The sequence below is a fragment of the Lissotriton vulgaris genome, chromosome 8, assembly GCF_964263255.1.
Source record: "Lissotriton vulgaris chromosome 8, aLisVul1.2, whole genome shotgun sequence".
Taxonomy (NCBI): domain Eukaryota; kingdom Metazoa; phylum Chordata; class Amphibia; order Caudata; family Salamandridae; genus Lissotriton; species Lissotriton vulgaris.
In genome coordinates, this window is record NC_141696.1 from 149,828,708 (window position 1) to 149,851,015 (window position 22,308).

The window sequence follows — 22,308 nt, forward strand, 5'->3', positions numbered from 1 at the left end:
GGCTCGAGAAATATGAATAATCCCGAGCTGCGGGGTGATGTGCCCTCCAGATGTCCGTCAAACCCCAGCGAGTCTGCCAATCCTGACGACCCTTAGCTGTGCGACGAACCGGAGAATCGGGAAGCGGTGGATGCGAGCGATCAATGTCTACGTCCACTACGGAATTGAAGTCTCCGCCAAGCAGAAGGGGCCCGGAGAAGAAGTGGGCCAACGAGCCCGATAACCTGGAAAGGAAGGCAGTCTGGTCCACGTTAGGAGCATACACACAGCAAACGTTCAAGTCCCTCCCTCCCAGAGTTCCCGAGATGGCCACGTATCGCCCCTCCGGATCTATCACTGTTCTCGTGACCTGGAAGGGGACCCCCGCCCTGATCCATATTAGCGCCCCTCTGGCATAAGCGGAGTACGAGGTGGAAAATACCTGCCCCCGCCATCTACACTGTAGCGCCGCCCCTTCCGCCTTGTTCAGATGAGTTTCCTGCAGCAGCGCCATTTGCACTCCCCTACGCACTAAATAAGCGTGGACCTTGTGGCGCCTGGACATAGTATGAAGCCCCCTTACGTTCCAAGTGACACATTTCAAGTTAGCAACATCAGCCATTGTCCCATAACGTTCTCACACAATCTCCCCATCCGGGTCCCCACAAAGAAAAGACATCATTCCTCCCAGCACTGATGGCGGCCATTTCCCCCAACCAAAACCAAACCACCCAAGAACGAACCAAACCCTCACCCACCCACCCCAGAACAGGACCCAAACTATACCATCTAGATCCCATCCAAACCTCGCCTTCCATCAACCCAATAACCCCTACTAATCCCACGGTCGCCACCGTGGGAAGGCCTTAAGGGCCAGGTGCGGGCCGGGCGGAGGCAGTGGGCCCTCGACGCTTAGGCCACCAGGACCATAGCAAGCCCTAAACAGTGTCGACAACCTCTCCCGGGGCAGAAACAGGGGCACCCCCCCCCCTCCCTCTTTGTCAGCAGCTATGGACGGCAACCGCCTCCCCCCTGCCGGGCCCCCACCCAAAATAAGGCAGCACACCCCGTTACCCTTGTCCATCCAAAAGGTCCTCCACCGATTTCGGTGTGATCACCGGTGTATGGGCACTATCAGTCACTGAGTCCTCCGAGTCCGACGGTGCCACCTCTTCACCCAGGTTTTCCTCCTCCTCGATGGCTTCATCCCGGGCACCCGACAACTCCGACAACACTTCTAGCACTCCCCTCCGCTCCGACGACGTCTCTGCAGTGGAGGGCCCTCCCGTGCGGCCGCGGCGATTCCTGATCCTCCTGGATCGCCGTCTCTGTTCCGGCTCATCTGCCTGTTGGGACGAGGAGCCGAAGCCATCTTTCCCTGTCCTATAAAGCTCGAGCCAGGCACAGACATCCTCCGGGGTGTCGAAGAACTGAGTTTTGTCGTCGACTATGATGCGGAGCCTTGCAGGGTAGAGAAGCGAGTACTGGATGCCCTCGCTCCTGAGCTCGCGCTTGACCGCCAGGAAGGAAAAACGCTTGCGTTGAGTCTCGTAGGTGTAATCCGGAAAGATGTTCACCTGACTGTTCGCTACTTTGAATGGGCCATTATGCCTGGCGGTGTTGAGGATTAAATCCCTGTCCCGAAAGTGCAATAATCGCGCCACCACCGGCCTCGGGGTGCGTCCCTGTTGCGGCGGCCGCGCCGGGACTCTGTGGGCACGCTCCAGAGTGTAGAAGGAGGATAGCCCCTCCGGGGCCACCGTGTCACGGAGCCAGGTCTCCAAGTATGTCACCATGTCGCCATCTTCGATTTTTTCCGGGAGGCCCACTACACGAATGTTATTCCGCCTGTTGCGGCCTTCCGCATCCTCCGCCCTCTGCTCCAGGGTCGCAATTCGGGACAGGGCATCCTTCATCGTCGCAGCCAAGGTTCGCTGCGCCGGCTCCAAGGTTTTCACCGAGCTCTCCACGTCTTTGACCCGGTCCGAGAGTTTGCCATGGTCCGCTCTGAGGAGACCTAGGCTCGTCGCCACTTGGGCAATGTCCTGTTGGAGGGCCGATCTCGTGGTCGTTATCGCCTCTAGGACGCGGTCGAACTGCCGTTGCATCGACGCGCCATCAGAACTCTTTGGGTCCCCAAGCTCTTCTTTGTCCTGGGCTTCCGAGTCCGAGGCGGTCGGGGTAGGCCCCTTGGCTCCTCTAGGTTTCCCCATGTCGCCGGGGGCACTCCGTGAAGGTCCCGGAGTAGGCGTCTCCGGGTGCAGACGTCGACCACGACCCTCCCGGCTACTGGTCCTCAGATCGAGTATGGGAGACCTCCGTCTCCAGGGCCTGTGGAGACTTCTCCGCTTCGGCTCACACCACGGCCACGGCGTTCGAGGGCACCGATGAGGGGGCGGAGACAACCGTCGCCGTGCCGGGCAGGCCCGCTCACCCGCTAGAGATCCAGGGTGAGGGTCTCCAACTCCACCGGACGATGTGTAGCGCCAAGGTGTCGCGCCTCCCATGGAAATGGGCTGGCCGGGAAGACGTAGCTAGGTGCGGAGTCGCGAGACGGGCCACCGCCCGGACTGCAGGGCGTCCGCTCCCGGGGTCCCCTATAACGTGGGCATCCGCCCGGCCACCCAACCGAGTGCAAACTCGTCGTGAGAAGCCCGATCCAATAGACAGCCAGTGCACAGGGCAGTCGGGGATGGCGAAGTCGGGCGCAAGTCGCTGCTTGCGACGCTCTTCCAAGTCAATGGGTCCGACCAGGGGGACAAAGAAGTCCGGGCGCCATGTTGGGTCGCACTCCGCGACTCCGCAAACTTCGGTTGCACTCCGGAACAATCCTCGTCCGAGCCCCACCAAGGGCCCCGGCAGGTCTTCGTCGGTCCGCTCAGCCGAATGCGGGGTCTGGGGTGCCCCGCAGCCTCCGATTTACAGGATAAGTCCGGGCTCAGTCCCGGAGCCGAGCTCTCAGGCGACCATCGCCATCGGCGCCCAAGCCACGCCCCCCATGCATAGTGAACCTTGCTGCACATCTCAGGAATTAAATCATTGACCGACAAGCTCAGGAAAGGTGATGGCTCAGACGGAACTTCTTCTTGGGGACCAATCCAACTAGTGAAATCCTCAAATTCTCCATAGGGCCAATCAGAAAATTTCCATTCCATCCTCCCCTCCTTCACCGCCTTCATCAATTTGCTCTATACCTACTACTCTTGACCCTTCACCGACATCAAATTGTCCACCCATTGATGCACTCTGGGATCCTCATAACACAAATAGAAACCAAACTGAAAACCCAGCTAACAACAAGTCCTGTTCTGCTTCTGAACCCAACCACTTGAGCCAGTGTCGCAACCTCTCCACCCTAACTGGGGTACGTTCCCGTGCCCAAGGGATTCTGTCCACCTCTGCCTGCCTCACGATCGCTGACAACTGACCACTTACCACCTTGCTGACTGAACCCACACTGGGTGAGCATGTGCTTCCACACTTGAGTCTGTATTTGCACAACTTCAGAAGACATTGTCCCCTGTTGTATGACCAACATGCCTCCTGCCCCCCACATGTCCCCTGCCTGCCACACCCACGCCAGTTTGGGTGGATTGCCCGCAAATGTGGCCAGCCACACACCTTAAAAGTCAATGCAGCTGGCTGTTCCAGCGTCATCGTTTGGAGGAACAGCTCATTGTCTAGCTGCTCCCATCTGCATCCTCCGCGAGTCACGCACAAACCTCTTCATCGTAACGCACCCAAGCCCAGCCCTCGAAATTAACCTTGGCTTCACGTACTATCTATATCAATGTACTTGAACAAACCCATGCACCTCTCAGGATACTTCTCACAAGATGCTCGCTTAAACGAGAAATGCAGCTGTCCAATTCTCAATATTAACAGGCACCCTGAGCCTGCGAGACCGCTCACACTCCTCTTCTTTGGAGCCCTCCTTTGCCCAAAATATCTCCATATACTCCGCGTTCCAAATAATCACCCCCCCCAACTCCATGGCTGTGCCGTGTCCTGCACATACTTACTATTTGTCAGATGAAAGCTCACTTACCCTTGCAGGGGCACGTCAACCTCAACCACCTGCACCCCCCACTCCCACCCCCCCCTTCAGTAGTGTCCCCCACACAATACACCTCACCTGGCCTCAAAGTTGGGGCCCACACCAAAGCAATCCATCCTGACACTGGTCTTGCTTCCATTTGGCTGGACACTGCCCTCGTTGCTGCCGTTGCCGTAACAGGCTGCAAAACACGGACACTCCTCCTGCGGTTAGTGTCTCCCTGCTCCTGTCGTACCTCCTGAGGTGCCAACCACCATGCATTCTCATGCACATCTTTCACAATCTCTCACTCCTCCAAATCATCCTCACCCTAATCCTCCTCACCCTAATCCAACTCCCCTTCTTCCTCACCACATACCCCTCCACAGTCTGCACTTATGCCCGACACCTCACCATCACCCACACCTCCATCACCAACTGCACTTCATAGAGATGCTGTGAAGGGTCAAAATGGTCGACAATGCAGACACAGATCCCAAACCGTGCCTCTCCGCTGAATCGTCCACTGGCGTCCTGCAGCTGGCCTTACAGAAGTAAGCTCCGACTTCAGACTGGGGTTTTGCTCCCTACTGAGCGGGTGCCATCTCCGCCGTCGTCCCTGCCTGAACCACCTGGCTGACCATAACATATCCCTGTCCTGTCTGTCCAATGCCACTAAAGGAGAGGTCATAGCAACAAACCCACCTTCCCAGGCAACCATCCTGAAAAGCTGCTAAGGACCCATCACTACCACTCCCTTCTCCCACTCCATGGCCCTTACCAAAAACCCCAATACATGGAGAGGATCGCTCAACCTGAACAAATTATGCAGCCACCCGACCTGACAAATCACTGGCCTCAAACCTACCATCACTGATGGGCGACCCCACTTGCTGGCTGCCCATTACAAACGGCCCAGCTTGGCTCCTACCAGCAACAAAGGCCTGAGAACCAGCCTGATAAACAATCAAAATGGCTCCCCCCGTTCCTGCCTCCCTCCCTGCAGTGCCATAATCTGAAGTGGTTCCCTGCAAAAGATCCTGCCTCCATGGGCTACAGAGATCCAGCGACAGGCCCTAATCAGTGCGAGCCCCACCCCTTACCTCCTGCCTATCACCCTCCCTTGTGCGGTGGATAGGCGTCCCTGCACTCTCCGGGTACACAATGGCTCGACGGCAGCACTCACTCCCTGACGTGCGCGTGGGCTGGCAAGGACACAACAAGCATTTACAATGCAACGGTTTCGCCTTTGGAAAAGTTGGAGCTATTGGCATTGTAAATGACAACATTTTTATTTATGTGTTGGCTTTGACAACATAAATAAATGGCATTGTCATTTACAAAGCCAATAGCCTAATCTCTCGCAAATGCGACACCTATTGCATTTGCACCCACACACACACACACAAAACCAGCCACCCCATATGCAACGGTGTGCTCTCCCTGCTGACTGAATACAGACACATTCCACCTCACCAGTCCGCAAAAATGAACGTCAAAAATAAGCATTTTTTCACTTTTTTTAGTTTAAAGAGTTATTTAGTTTTATTTGCTGAATCCAGCGCAGACGTGCATGACCCTCTTGGTCGCCAGAGGTTTGGGGAGGGACGAGAGCAGTGGGGGTGGTATAATCGTGCGGTGGAGGCAAGCTCAAATTAACAGTTGCATAGAGTTATATACACAATTATAACATGTTTGACCAGAATCTTATCGTGACATGTCTTGTGAATTGTATTACTCCTGTGACATCCATCTAAAAACCAGAGGTGCAAACTACTGAGTGAAGAGATTCGACAGATGAAACAGTATTGGATACTGAGATTGGGTCAGCCAATCAGAACGCTTAATGCACTATCACTGTTGTTTCCTAGCATCTTATAGTTTCAGAAACATTAGGTAGACAGCAGGGGTAGGTATGATTTTTCTGGCTGCGTTAGGCAGGTGTGAATAGGGGCATTGCCAAGGAGTTGCGTGATTAAAGGCAGGGTAGGTAACCTGCTCCCACCTCACGAGCTCCTCCTGGACCAGCCGTCACAGAGTCACCACTGCACACCCAGTCGGGGCTATGCCCTGCCTTTGGGCTCTCACCCATCCACTATAAAGGGAGCCTCCTTCTGTCCGCGTCACAAAGGGCCCAACCAATCTCCGGTCCAGCTCAAAGAAAGTCTAACTCACTCCTCTCCAGTCCCATCGCTAGACACAGCCCGCGCTTCGAGAGCTTCCCCGGCCCTTGTCTGTTTACAGAACAGCTGTTGATATTTAGGAACCAGTGTGGACTGCGGCAGCGGAGGAGATGCTACAGCATCCTCTTCAGTTCTCCCGGACCGACGGCTGCCCAGATCTAGCGGTACCGCTTCTTTTCCAGAACTGGCGGTTCAAAAGAGTTCTGCAACAGGCCAGAGCCTTCAAGCCAGGTCGCAGGATGGGCTGGCCTGCACCTGCAGAAACCCGTCTCATGAAAGGTCTCAGTTGGTCCCTAGGGGAGGCAGGGCAGGGATTACAGTTAAAACACCGCGCATCTGAAACAAGATCGATGGTACAAGGGCCCGAGGGACCTGTCCTCGCGGCCTCCAGCAGACAATCGTCCGCTGGCCGCTTCACACTCTCTTCCGTCCGAGAACTATCAATGGCCGAAGCACCGCAGTTTATCAGAGGAGCGGACGGTCCCAAAGTGGGTCTGGGTCTGTGCTAGAGGGCGGAACTAGCCGCACTTCACTACAAATCTCAGAACAAACCTGCAGACCATCTCTCTGGCGAGGTCTTGTTCCAGGGATGTTGACTGAAGAACATCAAATACAGATCTCCCTCCCACAGCTATTCTACCGACCCTGCATCTGCCGGCTATCCAAGCTTTCTACTGTACTTGAGCGCTCGGAAGTTGCCACGGCAACGTGCAGCACTTTACAACGCGTCATAAACGTTGAAGCCACACCAGTCCGTGACCAAGAGATAAGGCTGCAAAAGTGGCCTCCGGAGCTGATGAAAGCAGACACTTCTACAACTTCAGTCCGGTCCCATTCTTGCTATTTACACATCCTATCAAAGACGCATTCTCTTTTCAACCTCGGGGAGAGAGGGGTGCAGAACGAGAGATCAAAAGACAGGGGACGGGGGGGGGCGGGCGGGAACGGACAGCGGGAGGGGGGTCGGGAAGGCTTCCTCCGTTGGTGGGGGTGAGGGGGGGGCGGGGTAACGGACAGCGGGAGGGGGGTCGGGAAGGCTTCCAGGCATTAACTCCCAAGCGAAGATGGCCGACGGAAGCGGGAGGAGGGGGCAAGAAAGACACGGAAGCGGGAGGAGGGGGCAGGAAAGTCACGGAAGCGGGAGGGGGGGGCGGGAAAGACACGGACAGGGGGGGCGGGAAAGACACGGACAGCGGGAGGGGGGGAACAAAATACCTAAACTTACAAAGTGAAAACACATTTATAAACAAAATACTCCTTACCTGATCCCTGATCGCTTCGTGGGAACTCGAATCTTGAACTAACTCCAACAACAGACGCATGTAAAATGAAGAAAAAAGGGCGACTCGAAAAAAAAAAATAACACACACCCACCGCCGCGATGACGAACAGAAGTGGGTGGAGAGGGAAAAAATCGCGGGAACGCCCCCGAATCTGGTCCGGCCTTGACGGACAGATCCGGCTCCCAATGGCTAGCCTCCATTTATGGAGCTAGCCAATGGGAGCCGGGGGACGTTCCTGAAGTCCTTATTAGAGTCAATGGATTTCGCCTGCGCCGAAAAGCTGCGCAGAGCGCAGCCTTTGGCAGGCGAAACCCAACAAAAACCACCTGCTGCACTAATACTGACCCGCAGCGCTCCTCACATGGTACATGGTTCGGGTGGGCTCCTGAATCGCATGTAGACTGGTAAGGTTGTTTGCAGGTAAGATGGCTGGCAGAGGATGCACCCTCAGGAGAGCGTCCTCTGTTAGATCTAATGAAAGCCCCTGGAGAGAGCCCAAGCGCCTTGCGCAAGGGGCTGCCCTCGACCACCGTAGACCCGCACCAGCCCAAGGAGCATGCTCTCTTGACCCTAAAACTACAACCCTGACCAAGCCCACGTGCTCCCCCAACCAATCAGGGCTGCCCCTCGTTCTTGGACCCTACCATCTGCGTGAAAACTCCAGGGGCAGGGTATTTTGCCCGCCTCCCAAAAATCACCAATCTGGTAACTGCCCACCTAGACCAAAGATGGTGCGGGACAGTGGATCGGCCGGGAAATAAGGGCTCTTTAGAGATGCCATATCTAAATGGCTGCTGGACTCTTCTCGTCTGTTCTGCTTGTTTATTTGTTCAGACAGCGGCCCCACCCACCTGATGATCCAGCAGCCATATGCGTGTAGAGACTGAGCAGCAGTGGCAGCTCCTTCGCTAAGGCGGTGGAGCGCCGCCCCACTGCTGCTGTGCAGCAGTAAAAAAAAGGACAAATGAAATGATAACACAATATTATCATATTACTCTTCCCAGCTGCAGCAGCATGAGGGCGGGGCTGCTCTGCTGACAGAGCTGGGGAGGAGTGATGGGCACACTAAAGTGCGCATGGTGCTTTGACCTCCCCTTTTGGGCCGACCAAACAGTCATGCGCACTTTAGCATGTTCTCCATGCAGGCTGCATTACAGCCTGCTTTGAAAACATGCCTAGGCCCCCAGTCCCCATCTGAGCGCCGAACCACGGGGCTCAGACCAATCACAGCAGTGCATTGCAGTGTTGTGATTGGTTTAGGGAAGCCAATCATTGTGATTAACTCAGGGGAGCCATGCTGCCTCCTGTTCATCGGAGGAGAGACGACGTGGGACAGAGTGGCGAGGAGGTAAGTGAACTTTTCATTTCTTTTACTGTTATACCTCCTTGCTCGCTCGCCGCACCACCCCAGATCCGTGCTGCCCGCCACTGCCGAGCGGGGCCGCTAGAGAAAGTGCGATTAATCCCCAGGCTGGCCGACAGGCAGCTGTTCAGACTAAGGCAGGGTGGCAGTGCACAGATTAAGCACTGCACTCTGACTGCTTTTGGAGAATCTAATGATCATCCCCACATTTTCGGGGAACTCTGTATGCATAACTAATGCATTATAGGGTTGTGATGCAGACTACAGCACTAAAATACGTCAGTCTAACCCTTGATTGCATGGTACTTGGCAGGACTGTTTGTCATTGCATTTTAAATAAAGTCAATTTTAATTTTAAAAAGCAGATCTTCTTTTTTCTTAAAGGAATCCTGGAGGCATTTAAAAATTCTTGTTTAATTTGTGTGGTTTCTGAGCAGGCAGTGTTCCTGTGCACCACTGCCTACCCCCTCAATGAACTTTTTTTAGTATTCACAAGGAGGAAGGGGATCACCTGCCGGGTTGTGAATGGGTTACCACCTCCTTTGAGGTACTAGTAAAGTTTTAATGTTTTGTGATCAGATTTTGGAAGCAAAACATTGATATATTCATTAATGAATCACTACTTGGAAGTCACACTCTAAGTATGTCCCTTCCAAAAAGCATTTTATTATGGGTTTCTACACCCATTTTGCAATTTGGTAGTGTTACCGAATCAGAAAATGCATTTAATACATTTCAAAAAGCCTTTTTGCGATTGGAAACACTGTGATTTTGCAAATTTCAGGCATGCAACCTCCAAATAACTTGGTATATTAGGCCCAATATTCCTTTACTTGTTGTATAGTGCAGTGATAGCACTGAATTGGCATGGTGACTATCTAGCTCAGGGATACTCAAAGGACGGCCCGGGGGCCGCATGCGGCCCTCCTGATCTTTAAATTGTGCCCCCCTGGTGAACAGCAGCACCGGGCTACTGTTCACTTGACAGAGCTGGAATATTCAGAAAACAGTGAAATAAACTGGCATACTTTATTTATACTTTACCTAAAGTAAGGGTAAAGAAGAAAAGAAGGTGTCCTAGACAAGTTACTTTTAGGATCACCTTTAGTTTTAAAGACACCTTGCACTAAACATGTAAAAAACATGATACACTCTCTGTAAACTTCCAAAAAGTATATTTTATTAACACAGACAAGCGTTTTGCCTTGGTAGACCAGATTATATCACTGCATTGAGAGGCATATATTAGTAGTGATAGTTTTTAGGTCTCGCGACCTATCGATTTGCGCAAGCGCATCGAGCGGAGCGAGAATTCAAGTGGCAAAAACATCGTCAAACCAAAGGGCTTTCAGCCCCGCGGTTTTCATGCAGTTCACGTGAACCACGTGATTAAACATGCACGCGCATTCAGGGCCAGCCCAGCACATCAAAGGGCTTCTCCTCCCCTAATTATTCATGGTCGGCCGCAGGCCGGCCGTACTTTCAGTTTCCCGAAACGGCTTCTCCTCACCTAATTAGGGGAGGAGAAGCCCTTTGATGTGCTTCACACCAATGCGCCTCACAGTCATTCCTAAGTCAGTACTCTGCCTCTGCCCAAGACCTGCCTTCTAACACTTTGAGCCTCGCAGGCAGGCCGTGGCCAATTGCTGCTTGTTTGTATTTGCTTAGGCTGCCATTCTTTATCTTCTTGGCTTAGCGCGGTGTCCACGTCCCTGTGTCTGCTTCATGGTGTATGCGTTTTATTTATTTATTTCATTTGTTGCCACAACTCTTAGCGGGATGGCATAAGTCCTCAGACTCCACGATCTGCTCATGTGACATGCTTGCTCCACAAGACGCTTTACACATTACACTCATCTGCCTGAAGTGGGAGAGCATATGTCATAAGTACATATGTCCTTCTTTTGCCTCTGAGTTTTAAACAAGCAAAGCTGGTCCTTCTGTACTTGCAGTTTCACTTCTAATGTGTTGTTATTTATCATGATTTTTAGCTGAGGTGTATCACGCTCGTTCATGAGTTTGATCTTTTCATACTGTGAAATGTTTTCTAAGTTGTTTTTGATTGTCTTACCGCTGGAGGTCTCCCTGTGCTACATTTAGCCTCTGACACATGCAACGCCACTCAACCACGCAACGCCACGCAACAACGCAACGCCACTCACACATGCAACGCCACTCACACATGCAACGCCACTCACACATGCAACGCCACTCACACATGCAACGCCACTCACACATACAACGCCACTCACACATGCAACGCCACTCACACATGCAACGCCACTCACACATGCAACGCCACTCACACATGCAACGCCACTCACACATGCAACGCCACACACACATGCAACGCCACTCAACTACGCAACGCCACTCAACTACGCAACGCCACTCACACATGCAACGCCACTCACACATGCAACGCCACTCACACATGCAACGCCACTCACACATACAACGCCACTCACACATGAAACGCAACTCACACATGCAACGCCACTCACACATGCAACGCCACTCACACATGCAACGCCACTCACACATGCAACGCCACACACACATGCAACGCCACTCAACTACGCAACGCCACTCAACTACGCAACGCCACTCACACATGCAACGCCACTCACACATGCAACGCCACTCACACATGCAACGCCACTCACACATGCAACGCCACTCACACAGGCAACGCCACTCAACCATGCAACGCCACTCAACAACCCAACGCCACTCAACAACCCAACGCCACTCAACCACGCAACGCCACTCAACCACGCAACGCAACTCACACATGCAACTCCACTCAACCACGCAACCCCACTCACACATGCAACGCCACTCACACATGCAACGCAAATCACACACGCAATGCCACTCACACACGCAACGCCACTCTAACACGCAACGCCACTCTAACACGCAACGCCACTCAAAAACGCAACGCCACTCAACCACGCAACACCACTCACACATGCAACGCCACTCACACATGCAACGCCACTCACACATGCAACGCCAGTCACACATGCAACGCCAGTCACACATGCAACGCCAGTCACACATGCAACGCCAGTCACACATGCAACGCCACTCACACATGCAGCGCCACTCACACATGCAACGCCACTCACACATGCAACGCCACTCACACATGCAACGCCACTCACACATGCAACGCCACTCAACAACGCAACGCCACTCACACTTGCAACGCCACTCACACATGCAACGCCACTCACACATGCAACGCCACTCACACATGCAACGCCACTCACACATGCAACGCCACTCATACATGCAACGCCACTCACACATGCAACGCCACTCACACATGCAATGCCACTCAACCACGCAACGCCACTCAACCATGCAACGCCACTCAACCACGCAACGCAACTCACACATGCAACTCCACTCAACCACGCAACGCCACTCACACATGCAACTCCACTCAACCACGCAACTCCACTCAACCACGCAACGCCACTCACACATGCAACGCCACTCACACACACAATGCCACTCACACACACAATGCCACTCACACACGCAACGCCACTCTAACACGCAACGCCACTCAACAACGCAACGCCACTCAACCACGCAATGCAACTCACACATGCAACTCCACTCAACCACGCAACGCCACTCACACATGCAACGCCACTCACACATGCAACGCCACATCACACACGCAATGCCACTCACACACGCAACGCCACTCTAACACGCAACGCCACTCTAACACGCAACGCCACTCTAACACGCAACGCCACTCTAAAACGCAACGCCAGTCAACAACGCAACGCCACTCAACCACGCAACTCCACTCAACCACGCAACGCCAGTCACACATGCAACGCCACTCACACATGCAACGCCACTCACACACGCAACGCCACTCACACATGCAACGCCACTCACACATGCAACGCCACTCACACATACAACGCCACTCACACATGCAACGCCACTCACACATGCAACGCCACTCACACATGCAACGCCACTCAACAACCCAACGCCACTCTAACACGCAACGCCACTCTAACACGCAACGCCACTCTAACACGCAACGCCACTCTAACACGCAACGCCACTCTAACACGCAACGCCACTCTAACACGCAACGCCACTCTAACACGCAACGCCACTCTAACACGCAACGCCACTCTAACACGCAACGCCACTCTAACACGCAACGCCACTCTAACACGCAACGCCACTCTAACACGCAACGCCACTCAACAACGCAACGCCAGTCACACATGCAACGCCACTCACACATGCAACGCCACTCAACCATGCAACGCCACTCACACATGTAACGCCACTCAACCATGCAACGCCACTCACACATGCAACGCCACTCACACATGCAACGCCACTCACACATGCAACGCCACTCACACATGCAACGCCACTCAACCACGCAACGCCACTCAACCACGCAACGCCACTCAACCACGCAACGCCACTCAACCACGCAACGCCACTCAACCACGCAACGCCACTCACACATGCAACGCCACTCACACATGCAATGCCACTCACACATGCAACGCCACTCACACATGCAACGCCACTCACACATGCAACGCCACTCACACATGCAACGCCACTCACACATGCAACGCCACTCACACACGCAACGCCACTCACACACGCAACGCCACTCACACACGCAACGCCACTCACACACGCAACGCCAATCACGCACGCAACGCCACTCACACACGCAACACCACTCACACACGCAACGCCACTTACACCCACGCAGTGCCACTTTTACCCACACAGCACCACTTTCAGACACACAACGCCACTCACACCCACGCAAGCCCACTCTCAAACACGCAACGCCACACTCACCCATGCAATGCCAATCACACACGCAACGCAAATCACACACGCAACGCCACTCACACACGCAACGCCACTCACCCATGCAACAACACTCACACATGCAACGCCACTCACCCACGCAACGACACTCACTCAAAGCCACTCACACCCACGCAGTGCCACTTTCACACACACTGTGCAGTGCACAATAGGTCTCGCAGTAGGAAAGTTGGAGATATTGGTTTTGTAAATGACAAAGCCCTTTATGTTTTTAACATGCAAAATAAAAATAAAAGGCATTGTTATTTGCAATTGTAATAGCTCCAACTTTCCTACTGCGAGACCTATTGGCAACGCCAGTGCTTGTTAAATATTATCATGGAAACATTCATTCCACCCCCATTCTGAAAACAATTCCATTAGCAAAGCAAAAGGCAAGTCATTTGTCAGGTGCACCTTGTGTGTAGCCCTGATTGTTATATAATTGGAACAATAATTATAGTATATTAAATAAAACACAAGAGAAGGTTTTGTACAGCACACATGCTGAACCCGTATATCTTCAGGAGCTCTCATATGTGGTAATGAGGAAGTAGGAGGCAAAGAGAAATTAACAAACTGCCTAGGATCACAAAGTTTCATCAAGTGATCAAGTGGGGAAGCCAGGACTGATACCAGATGTTCTGGTTTCACATTTTGCAAACCCAGCCATCAGGTGATCTCTTCCCCTCTCATGATTTACATTAGAAGTCAATGCTTTGACTTTAATCCTTTGTGCGTGAGAATAGAGCGTTGGTGGCAGACAATAGTCACACGAAGGCTCGGTTTGTTGTCCACACCATGCATCTGCTTCACGTCCTTCTATACCCATCTTTCATCACCCGACTCTCGCGTTGCTGACATCGGTGCAGCTCTCGGGCTTGCCTCAGACAGTCCTCTGTGGCCCCCGTAGGAATGTTTGCCGCTACCCGTGATCTAGCAAAACCCGCCATTTTCTGTTTTGTGCCTCAAAATGGTGTTTCCTTATCAAGTGAAATCTGTTGCCTTATCAAGTAAAATCCACAACATGATTAAATTAATCTTGTGCAGGAAGTGACTGTGCTCTGTTCATGTTAGCTGGTTATGATATATGCTCACTACAGCAATTGGTTTTCATCAGTGACCAGTAAATCTACTAAGATACATAGTGCAGTTCAACACAGCATAATGATTAATTCAACTGTAATTAAAAAAATAAAACAACTAGGCTTTTTTTTACATTACAATTAAAATAAACAATAATTGGTTTGGCCCCCTGAGATCTAATAGTGTTTTTGAAGGATTATTTACTTTAAATGATATTCGTACAAGGTTAAACTTTAAGGTTATACTAAGAAATAAAATAATAATTGTAATAATATTGAATTAACTGTGGCATTTAAATGAAATGAAAGTTAGTTATGTTATTAGGCTAAGAATTACAAATATAGTTAATTAATGTAAACTATTTAAGGGATGGAGTTTTAATTAGTTGTCTGGTTAGGTGAAGACCATAAATAAACTATTTAGAACAATATGGATTTTCTAATTATTTGGTCTAGTATTAAGATAAAGGCTACATGATAATATATTGACAATTAATATTAATTCTAGGGTTCGTATAAGGTCAACTAATAAAATAAAGTGAGCGGTATGGAGGGTCAAGTTAATACAGACGCGGGTATAACATGGGGACTCTATCTTCCCTTTTATAATTGGACTAGTTGAATTTGTTTTGTGGGATATGGCAGGAGAATTTGTAGATCATTCAATCAAAGTTTGTGTTTGATTTGACAAATGAATTTCGAAGGTTGCTTTCACTAATCTCTGGTCCAGGAGTATGAAAGATATTGAGATATTTGAGCCCTGACGAAGTTCAAATGTTTGTTTAAGTGAAACACGTTGGCTGGATGTTTGTTTAAATTATTTTGGAATTTTATGAATCTGAAATAAAGGAAGATTAAAAAATATTTTTGAAATACAACTGACAATTTTGTGGACTCCTATATTCCCGGGTGCACCGTTCCATTTCTTTAAAAATACAACTAATAAAATGAATGTAATAAAAAAGATTAGGTATAAGGTCTGTGATGATGGCAGTAACTGGGTAAAACAATCTACTGAAAATTGGTTACAATTACAGCTAAGGAAAAAAGTTAATAATACAAAGAACTGAAAATAAAAATGGCAGAAATATGTAGGATTCATATTGTGGGGCCATGGTAGATGTAAAATACATTCTAAACTTGTCTTTCGGATGTAGTGGTCATTGATGTAGTGCCATTGATCTAGATGTTTGCTAATATATTTGAAGTAGATGTTGAAACATACGGCCACATGTTGCAAAACGTCTTCTGACCCTGTTTCTGTTTTTTTCCACAGTGGGAACGGTTCTGGTTCTTGATACTCTTGCTCACCTTTCTAATGACCTTGGTCTGGTTCTATTTCTGGTGGGAAGTCCAGAACGACTACAATGAATTCAACTGGTGAGTGGCTGTCAACTATATGTACTACAGTGTATTTCTTTTGTAGGCGTCTGGCAAGATTTCTAAGGTGGAAAGAACAAATAAGACCACCAAAATGCTGCATCAACAATTTGGGTTATAATTTGGACAAGTTTTATCATTGAATATTAGTTTTTGTGTTATTGGTTTTAATTATTTGTGAATCCCTTGGACTGGTGTTTAGAATTACCTGAAAGAGTGACCCAAATTGATATGAAATGGCTGTATTTTGATACTACGGATCTTTTATCATGTGAAAGGACCAAAAGTTCTTCTTTTTAATCCAGTGTAATCTACTACTTTATATACGCTGTTAAAATGTGGAATACGGACACATGTGTAATAAATTTGACTTTTTTGTATAATCAGGGATTGATGTTAAGTGAATATATATATGTCAATAGGTGGGAAAGGATTACTTTCCTAATAGAAGTTTCAATGAATGATACGAGTCAGTGAATGAGGTTCAAGGAAAGGGAGTTTTGACATTAGTGAGTTCTTAGGGGAATATCCTGTTGTTGTTCTTTAAAGTATGTATTCTGTTTGGTCACCCCCATACTGTTATTTCCATGTGGTACCATATATTTGCCAAGGCGATAGCATACACCAGCGATCTTGACCTACAGATTCATGTACAGAAGGATAGTTGAGACATAGACAGCACTGAGAAGGGAAGAGTATACTGCGTTGAAGCTCACTGAGCTCATAAATTGTTGTTTGGTTGAAATTCGCTTTACTAACACCAATTACTGTAAGGCGCCAGAATGTATTCGAAAAGGCCCAAGGAGATCAAGTTGCTAATAATTTACTTAGGTAGTATGTACATGAAATATCTTTCTCTCATTCTCAGGTACTACTCTCTTTTTAGAAAAAGGTGTGGATTAGTAATTTCTGGTATAAAGGAAATTAACAGCCAATCCAGGAAATTAATCCTAGATACACTAAACCAGTTTGACCGAACAGATGTATGTTTTGCTTCTCCATCTAGAAACATCCAAGATATGTCTGATCTGTGAAATAGACACCACAAAAAATAGTTGATTCAGTAACACTGTAACATAGCTTTGTCTGAAATTGGTAAACTAAACAACATGGTGTGCTCAAAATGGGAGAATCTGAGTATACAGTTAAAATGAAACAAAAATACGTACTCTTTCTTTAGGAATTAGGAAGAGCACCAAAGAGACAATTTGACCAAAATATATTGTTTTCTTTTAATGCATTATACTTTACGAATTTATTGTGCAAAGGAGATACTGTAGACAATGCAGTGATCAGTTGCAAGTGAAACATCACCAAACAAAACAGTGAGTGAAGCCATTCTTTTGCCAGTTGTTTTGGCCTATATATATATACAACTAGCACAATACTTATATGGCCGTAGAACCATGCTTATCTATGAAAATAAGTTCAAAAATATATTAGGAAGTCAACTGTTTCATGTTGTCATTTTGACTTGGTAAAAATCCGTCAAGAAATCATCATAACTTCAAGACCATTTCCAGGATTTGTAAAAAGGATGCAGAGGAATGCATGAACATTTTATATTCAGATCAACCATTGGAACATTGTTGTCCAGTTATGAAGACCTAAAACCGGAACTTACAAAATATGGCCACAAATGACACTAATCTAAAACATCAAGAAATTACATCTGTAGTTCATCATATCCTGTAGCATATGTCGAATTACGTGTTGCTAGCCAGTGATTTATCAATGACGACCAGTGCTTAATTGTTGAAGATCCGGTGCCCAAAGCTCAGATCAGAAGCCCACTGCCAGTTTATGTAAATGTCAGCACGCCAAGTACCAAGGCTGGTACTCTTAAATCCACAACCAGACACTCCCTGTCCCTTTATCTGACTAACAGGCTCCTGCTTTCTCACTTGTGAAGGTTTTGCTGTATTCCTCTTCTTCCGTATCGGTGTTTTTCCCTCTTTTGTGCATTGAAAGTATCCAATGCATAAAAATATAACTGCTGGTCCCCCAAAATAAGTGCTGGTGTCCTCCACCTGCAAACACTGGCTCAAGCACTGAAGACAACAGGTCTGCATAAACAGAGAATTTTAAAAAATGAGGAAGATAATGTGCTTATACTAATGATGCAAAAAAGAAAAATAGATGGTTTCTTTTCCAGAGGTACTTGAATTTTGCTTCTGTTATTACCAATTTTTTTTGCAAGGGTGAATGTTAAATCTGTACCCCAAATGGTGCTCTTACAGTGGTCACTAGAAGGGGTCCCCAAGTCGGGCCAAACGAGAAGAAGCAACCATTACTCTCCTACTCTCTTTCTCAAATGTAAGCATGAACGAAGAGCAGCATGAGTAATAGATGGCAGACATGCCGCGTCAGAACAAGGCCAAAGAAAGCATCGGTGTACACTGTATGTCATAGGTTGGATTTAACGCTCAAGGTAAAATTATGTAACAATGTCAAAAAATGACTCATTAATACTCAAATAATCATTTTTGTTCTTTATTTGTAAAACTCTAAAAAACATCAAAAAAAATTTATGATGTGCATAGACCAACCAAATATACCATTGAAATTGTTAATTTTGAAAACAAAAATATGATCAGCATTAGTATGATGTTAAACCCGGGAAAAGAATTAAGGGAGAAGAAATACTACGTGGAAAGCATTACACAGAAGAGTACAGGAAAATGAACTAAAACTTTCAAGAGAAAATTATACTGTACAACTCCTCCATTCCACTAAGTCCATTAGATATTAAGTCCAGTCTTTCCATCCTGATGCATTCTCTCTTATTTAAGAGTGGCGCGGCATATCCTCCTCTTGGCAGCTTCTGTATCACTTTAATCACTTGCCAGATTAGATCATCGTCCTTCTGTTGTGCTTCAGTGTAGTTGGCAACCACTTGGGCATTCTATGTCCTGAAGCGAATCCTGGCGCAGTGTTAGGAAATCTTCACTTGCACCCTTTGGGTGGTTTGGTCTATGTAGACTAGTTGACAAGGACGCCAAACATTTTATAGGACATTATCACTGTTGTACTTTGAATGAAAGAATTAGACTTAGGGACTGATTTATATGTTGGCGGGCGGGTTACTCTATCACAACGGTGACTGATATCCAGTCCGCCGAAATATAAATCCCATTATATTCTAAGAGATTTATATTTCGGTGGATCGGATTTCTATCACCGTTGTGATTGAATTACCCACCTGCTAACATCTAAATCAGGCCCTTAGATCCTTGATTAGGTGATTTGGTTTTAAATGAAAAAGCACAGGTAACAGTTGCCACACTTGAAAAGTCCTAACACCCGGGTGAGTCCTTAATGTGCACTGATCGAATTTATGGTTGTTGGAGAGCGATTGACTCATTAAAAATAATCACGTATGTTTCAGTTATGTTCAAATTCAAAAATTTACCGGGGGAATATTGGCATCTCTAGCTAGCAAAACATGCCAATATTGTTTCATACTTTTTCTAACTTTTTTAGGGACTAGCCTAACAGTGGGCACACAGTTTATCTGTGTATTATTCAGGTGTTGGAATGAGTAATACCATGCCCTTTTATTGCATGCCCTTTGTCATTTTGGATAACCCCTATCAGTAAGATCAGTAAGTTTGATTCACAGAATTTTCAGCTTCTTTTCTACAAAAAGAAAAACGTGTAGAAATGTACAGTTTCTACGGATTGTGGTGTACTGACCATACAGAATGGTACCTAAGGAGAAAATTACACTTACATGGTTGTCTGCATAATCTACTTGATAGTTTCCACTCAATAACTTTAATAATAAGATCAAGGTTGTTTGTCATATCTCAATTGACTTAGTGCGTAGAAAAACAAATCATCAATGGGTTGGTTTGGCCAAATCAGAATAGAGTCAAATGGTTGTCTCGCACCTGACCAGATCACAACAGCATTATTGTTGTGGCATAGTCGGCATCAAACCTCAGAGTGGAAAGGATCAGTGTGTGGGAATATTAATTGTTTTTCAGAATGATCTACATAGAGTTCTGGTAACTTTGGGACAAAAGAAGCTCCCTAGGCAATACTTTTTATTATTAAATAGAAGCATTTTTTGGAAATTAAATAGGTATGATGAAAGCTACATTGATCAGTTTCACAGTGAAATCTGTTGGAAGTAAGTGTGTTTGTGGTGGGGTATCCAGGGATATCACTTAGAGTTTCTGCCTGGGGGATATCGTTGTACAGTTGCTCTATATTTCCTGTGGTACCAAAAATTCAGTATTATGATCAAAAGGTAAATGTTAACGTTTACTTATAAATTGCCATTGTACCTCACGAAGGATCTGGTTTTAGTAGCAAAATCTTTGATAAATGAAATAGACTTATTTACAAAGTGGTTCCGGGAGGAAACATCATTCCTGAACAATGGGATTTTTGTGATTTTTGGAAGAATATAAACAGTAGTTGTACAAGAACTAAAAATTATGTTTCACTAAGATAGCCTTCTTTTTGGTCCTCTGTATTATTTTTAAGATGTCTGTCCTAGTAGCATTAACAAGATCACCAGAATGTCTTTTGTGATGCAGATGATTGCTCAGTTCTTTAGAGATTTCATTTTTGCAGTGATTTGCTGATCGAGCAAACTAATAAATGTGGTTGCATTATAATCTTCGAATTACAATGGCACATCAGTTATTGGTTAATGCCGCATTGGTTTTGAGATTGGTAAGGTCTTGACATTATTCCATACTCAAATTTTGCGGGGTGTTGTGATTCTTGCCTTCAAGGCCTTTTAAAGCTGTTAAAGGTAGTTTTTGGAAAAGTAGAAAATTAATTTGAAAGTGTAATAAGAAACAATATTGAATTCTAAAATCCTATGAAAGGATATTTTGGCTGTGATACAGTGCAAGGATGTTGGGAAAGAAATGTGCCTTGCTGGTGGAGTTTTGGGGAATTCTATCTACCTACTGTAAAGTTCCTAAATATTTGACCTTTTTACCAAGACCATAACGAAACCATACTTAAATCTAATGGCTGTGTAGGCAGACCAGTGCACATTCGCTTCTGTTACGTGGCCAAACCTTTTCTCATGTGAGTATCTCACAAGGTAAAAGAGTGACTCGTAAAACAAGCCAGGCCTACTGTTGTTTGCATAGTGACTTTATTTTACTTAAGATGCACAAATTGAATGTGGCTGTTGAATCTGAGCTTTCAGCTTCTGCCTCACAGTGTGAATCTTTTAAAGTAAACTAGAGGTAAATATGCACCTTCCTCCAGCTTTTATTTTTACTGTCACCATGATGGTTTTGGGCTAGCACAACATTAAACATGAAGCCTGCTCTCCAGTTTATCAAAGAGCAATTTAACATCGAGCTGAAGTTATGCGAATTGACTAGCGCCGAGACACCCGCGGGTATTCGTTCGCGCTTTATAAATGCCAAAAATAAATAAATAAATAAATAAATAAGAAGTTTACATAAAGTGTTGTGAAACCGCTATTTCTCTGATGAGCTTTGATTGTATATACTTTTTATGAGTTGTAAAGTGTTTCTTTCCATTTTCTAACCATCTGTCGGCCAATATACGAAGTGCTACCTGGAGCTGTAATAATCATGTGCAGATGAAACTCCTGTTAAAGCTGAGAGTACTACACATTTTTTAACAATGCCCAGGAACACCTCTTCACATGGGCAAAGTATAGGAGGAATCAGTTGTCCTCACAGGATGCAGGCCTGTGGGGCCCTCCGCCCTGTCTTTCTGTGGGGGATCTCGTTTAAGTGTAGGTTGCCTTGGAACAGAGGGCTAGAGAATAAACAACCTACCCACATTTTGATGTATCTGCCATCTTGGAAATATGGATACAAACATGTGAGATGTTTGTGACCAAAGCTCAACTTTCTCTAGATTTTGGTGATCTCATTTTGCTGTAACTGTGGAAGTACACTATTTAGAAATTGCACTTATATAGTACACATTTTAATATCTGTGAATAGCAGATGCAATCTAGGTTCTGTAAGGCTAATGTTGGCTCACCTTTGGTAATTTGGATTTGAAAGCAACACAATCCTCAGCGAAAACATTTGTTGCACTGTGCGTGGCAAATTGAATAGCCAGCAATCCAGTTAAACAAAGAAAGAACCTGATAGAGGCA

General features: G+C 47.3%; 1 protein-coding gene across 1 annotated transcript in view; it reads left to right on the forward strand.

Annotated features, from left to right (window-relative positions):
* The window catches only part of GDPD5 (glycerophosphodiester phosphodiesterase domain containing 5), an 899,605-nt gene that overhangs the window by 592,514 nt on the left and 284,783 nt on the right, over nt 1–22,308 (forward strand). The window contains exon 3 of the mRNA XM_086933859.1: nt 16,093–16,196. Coding sequence (XP_086789985.1) covers nt 16,093–16,196 — 104 coding nt within the window. The remainder of the gene's footprint in view (nt 1–16,092; nt 16,197–22,308) is intronic.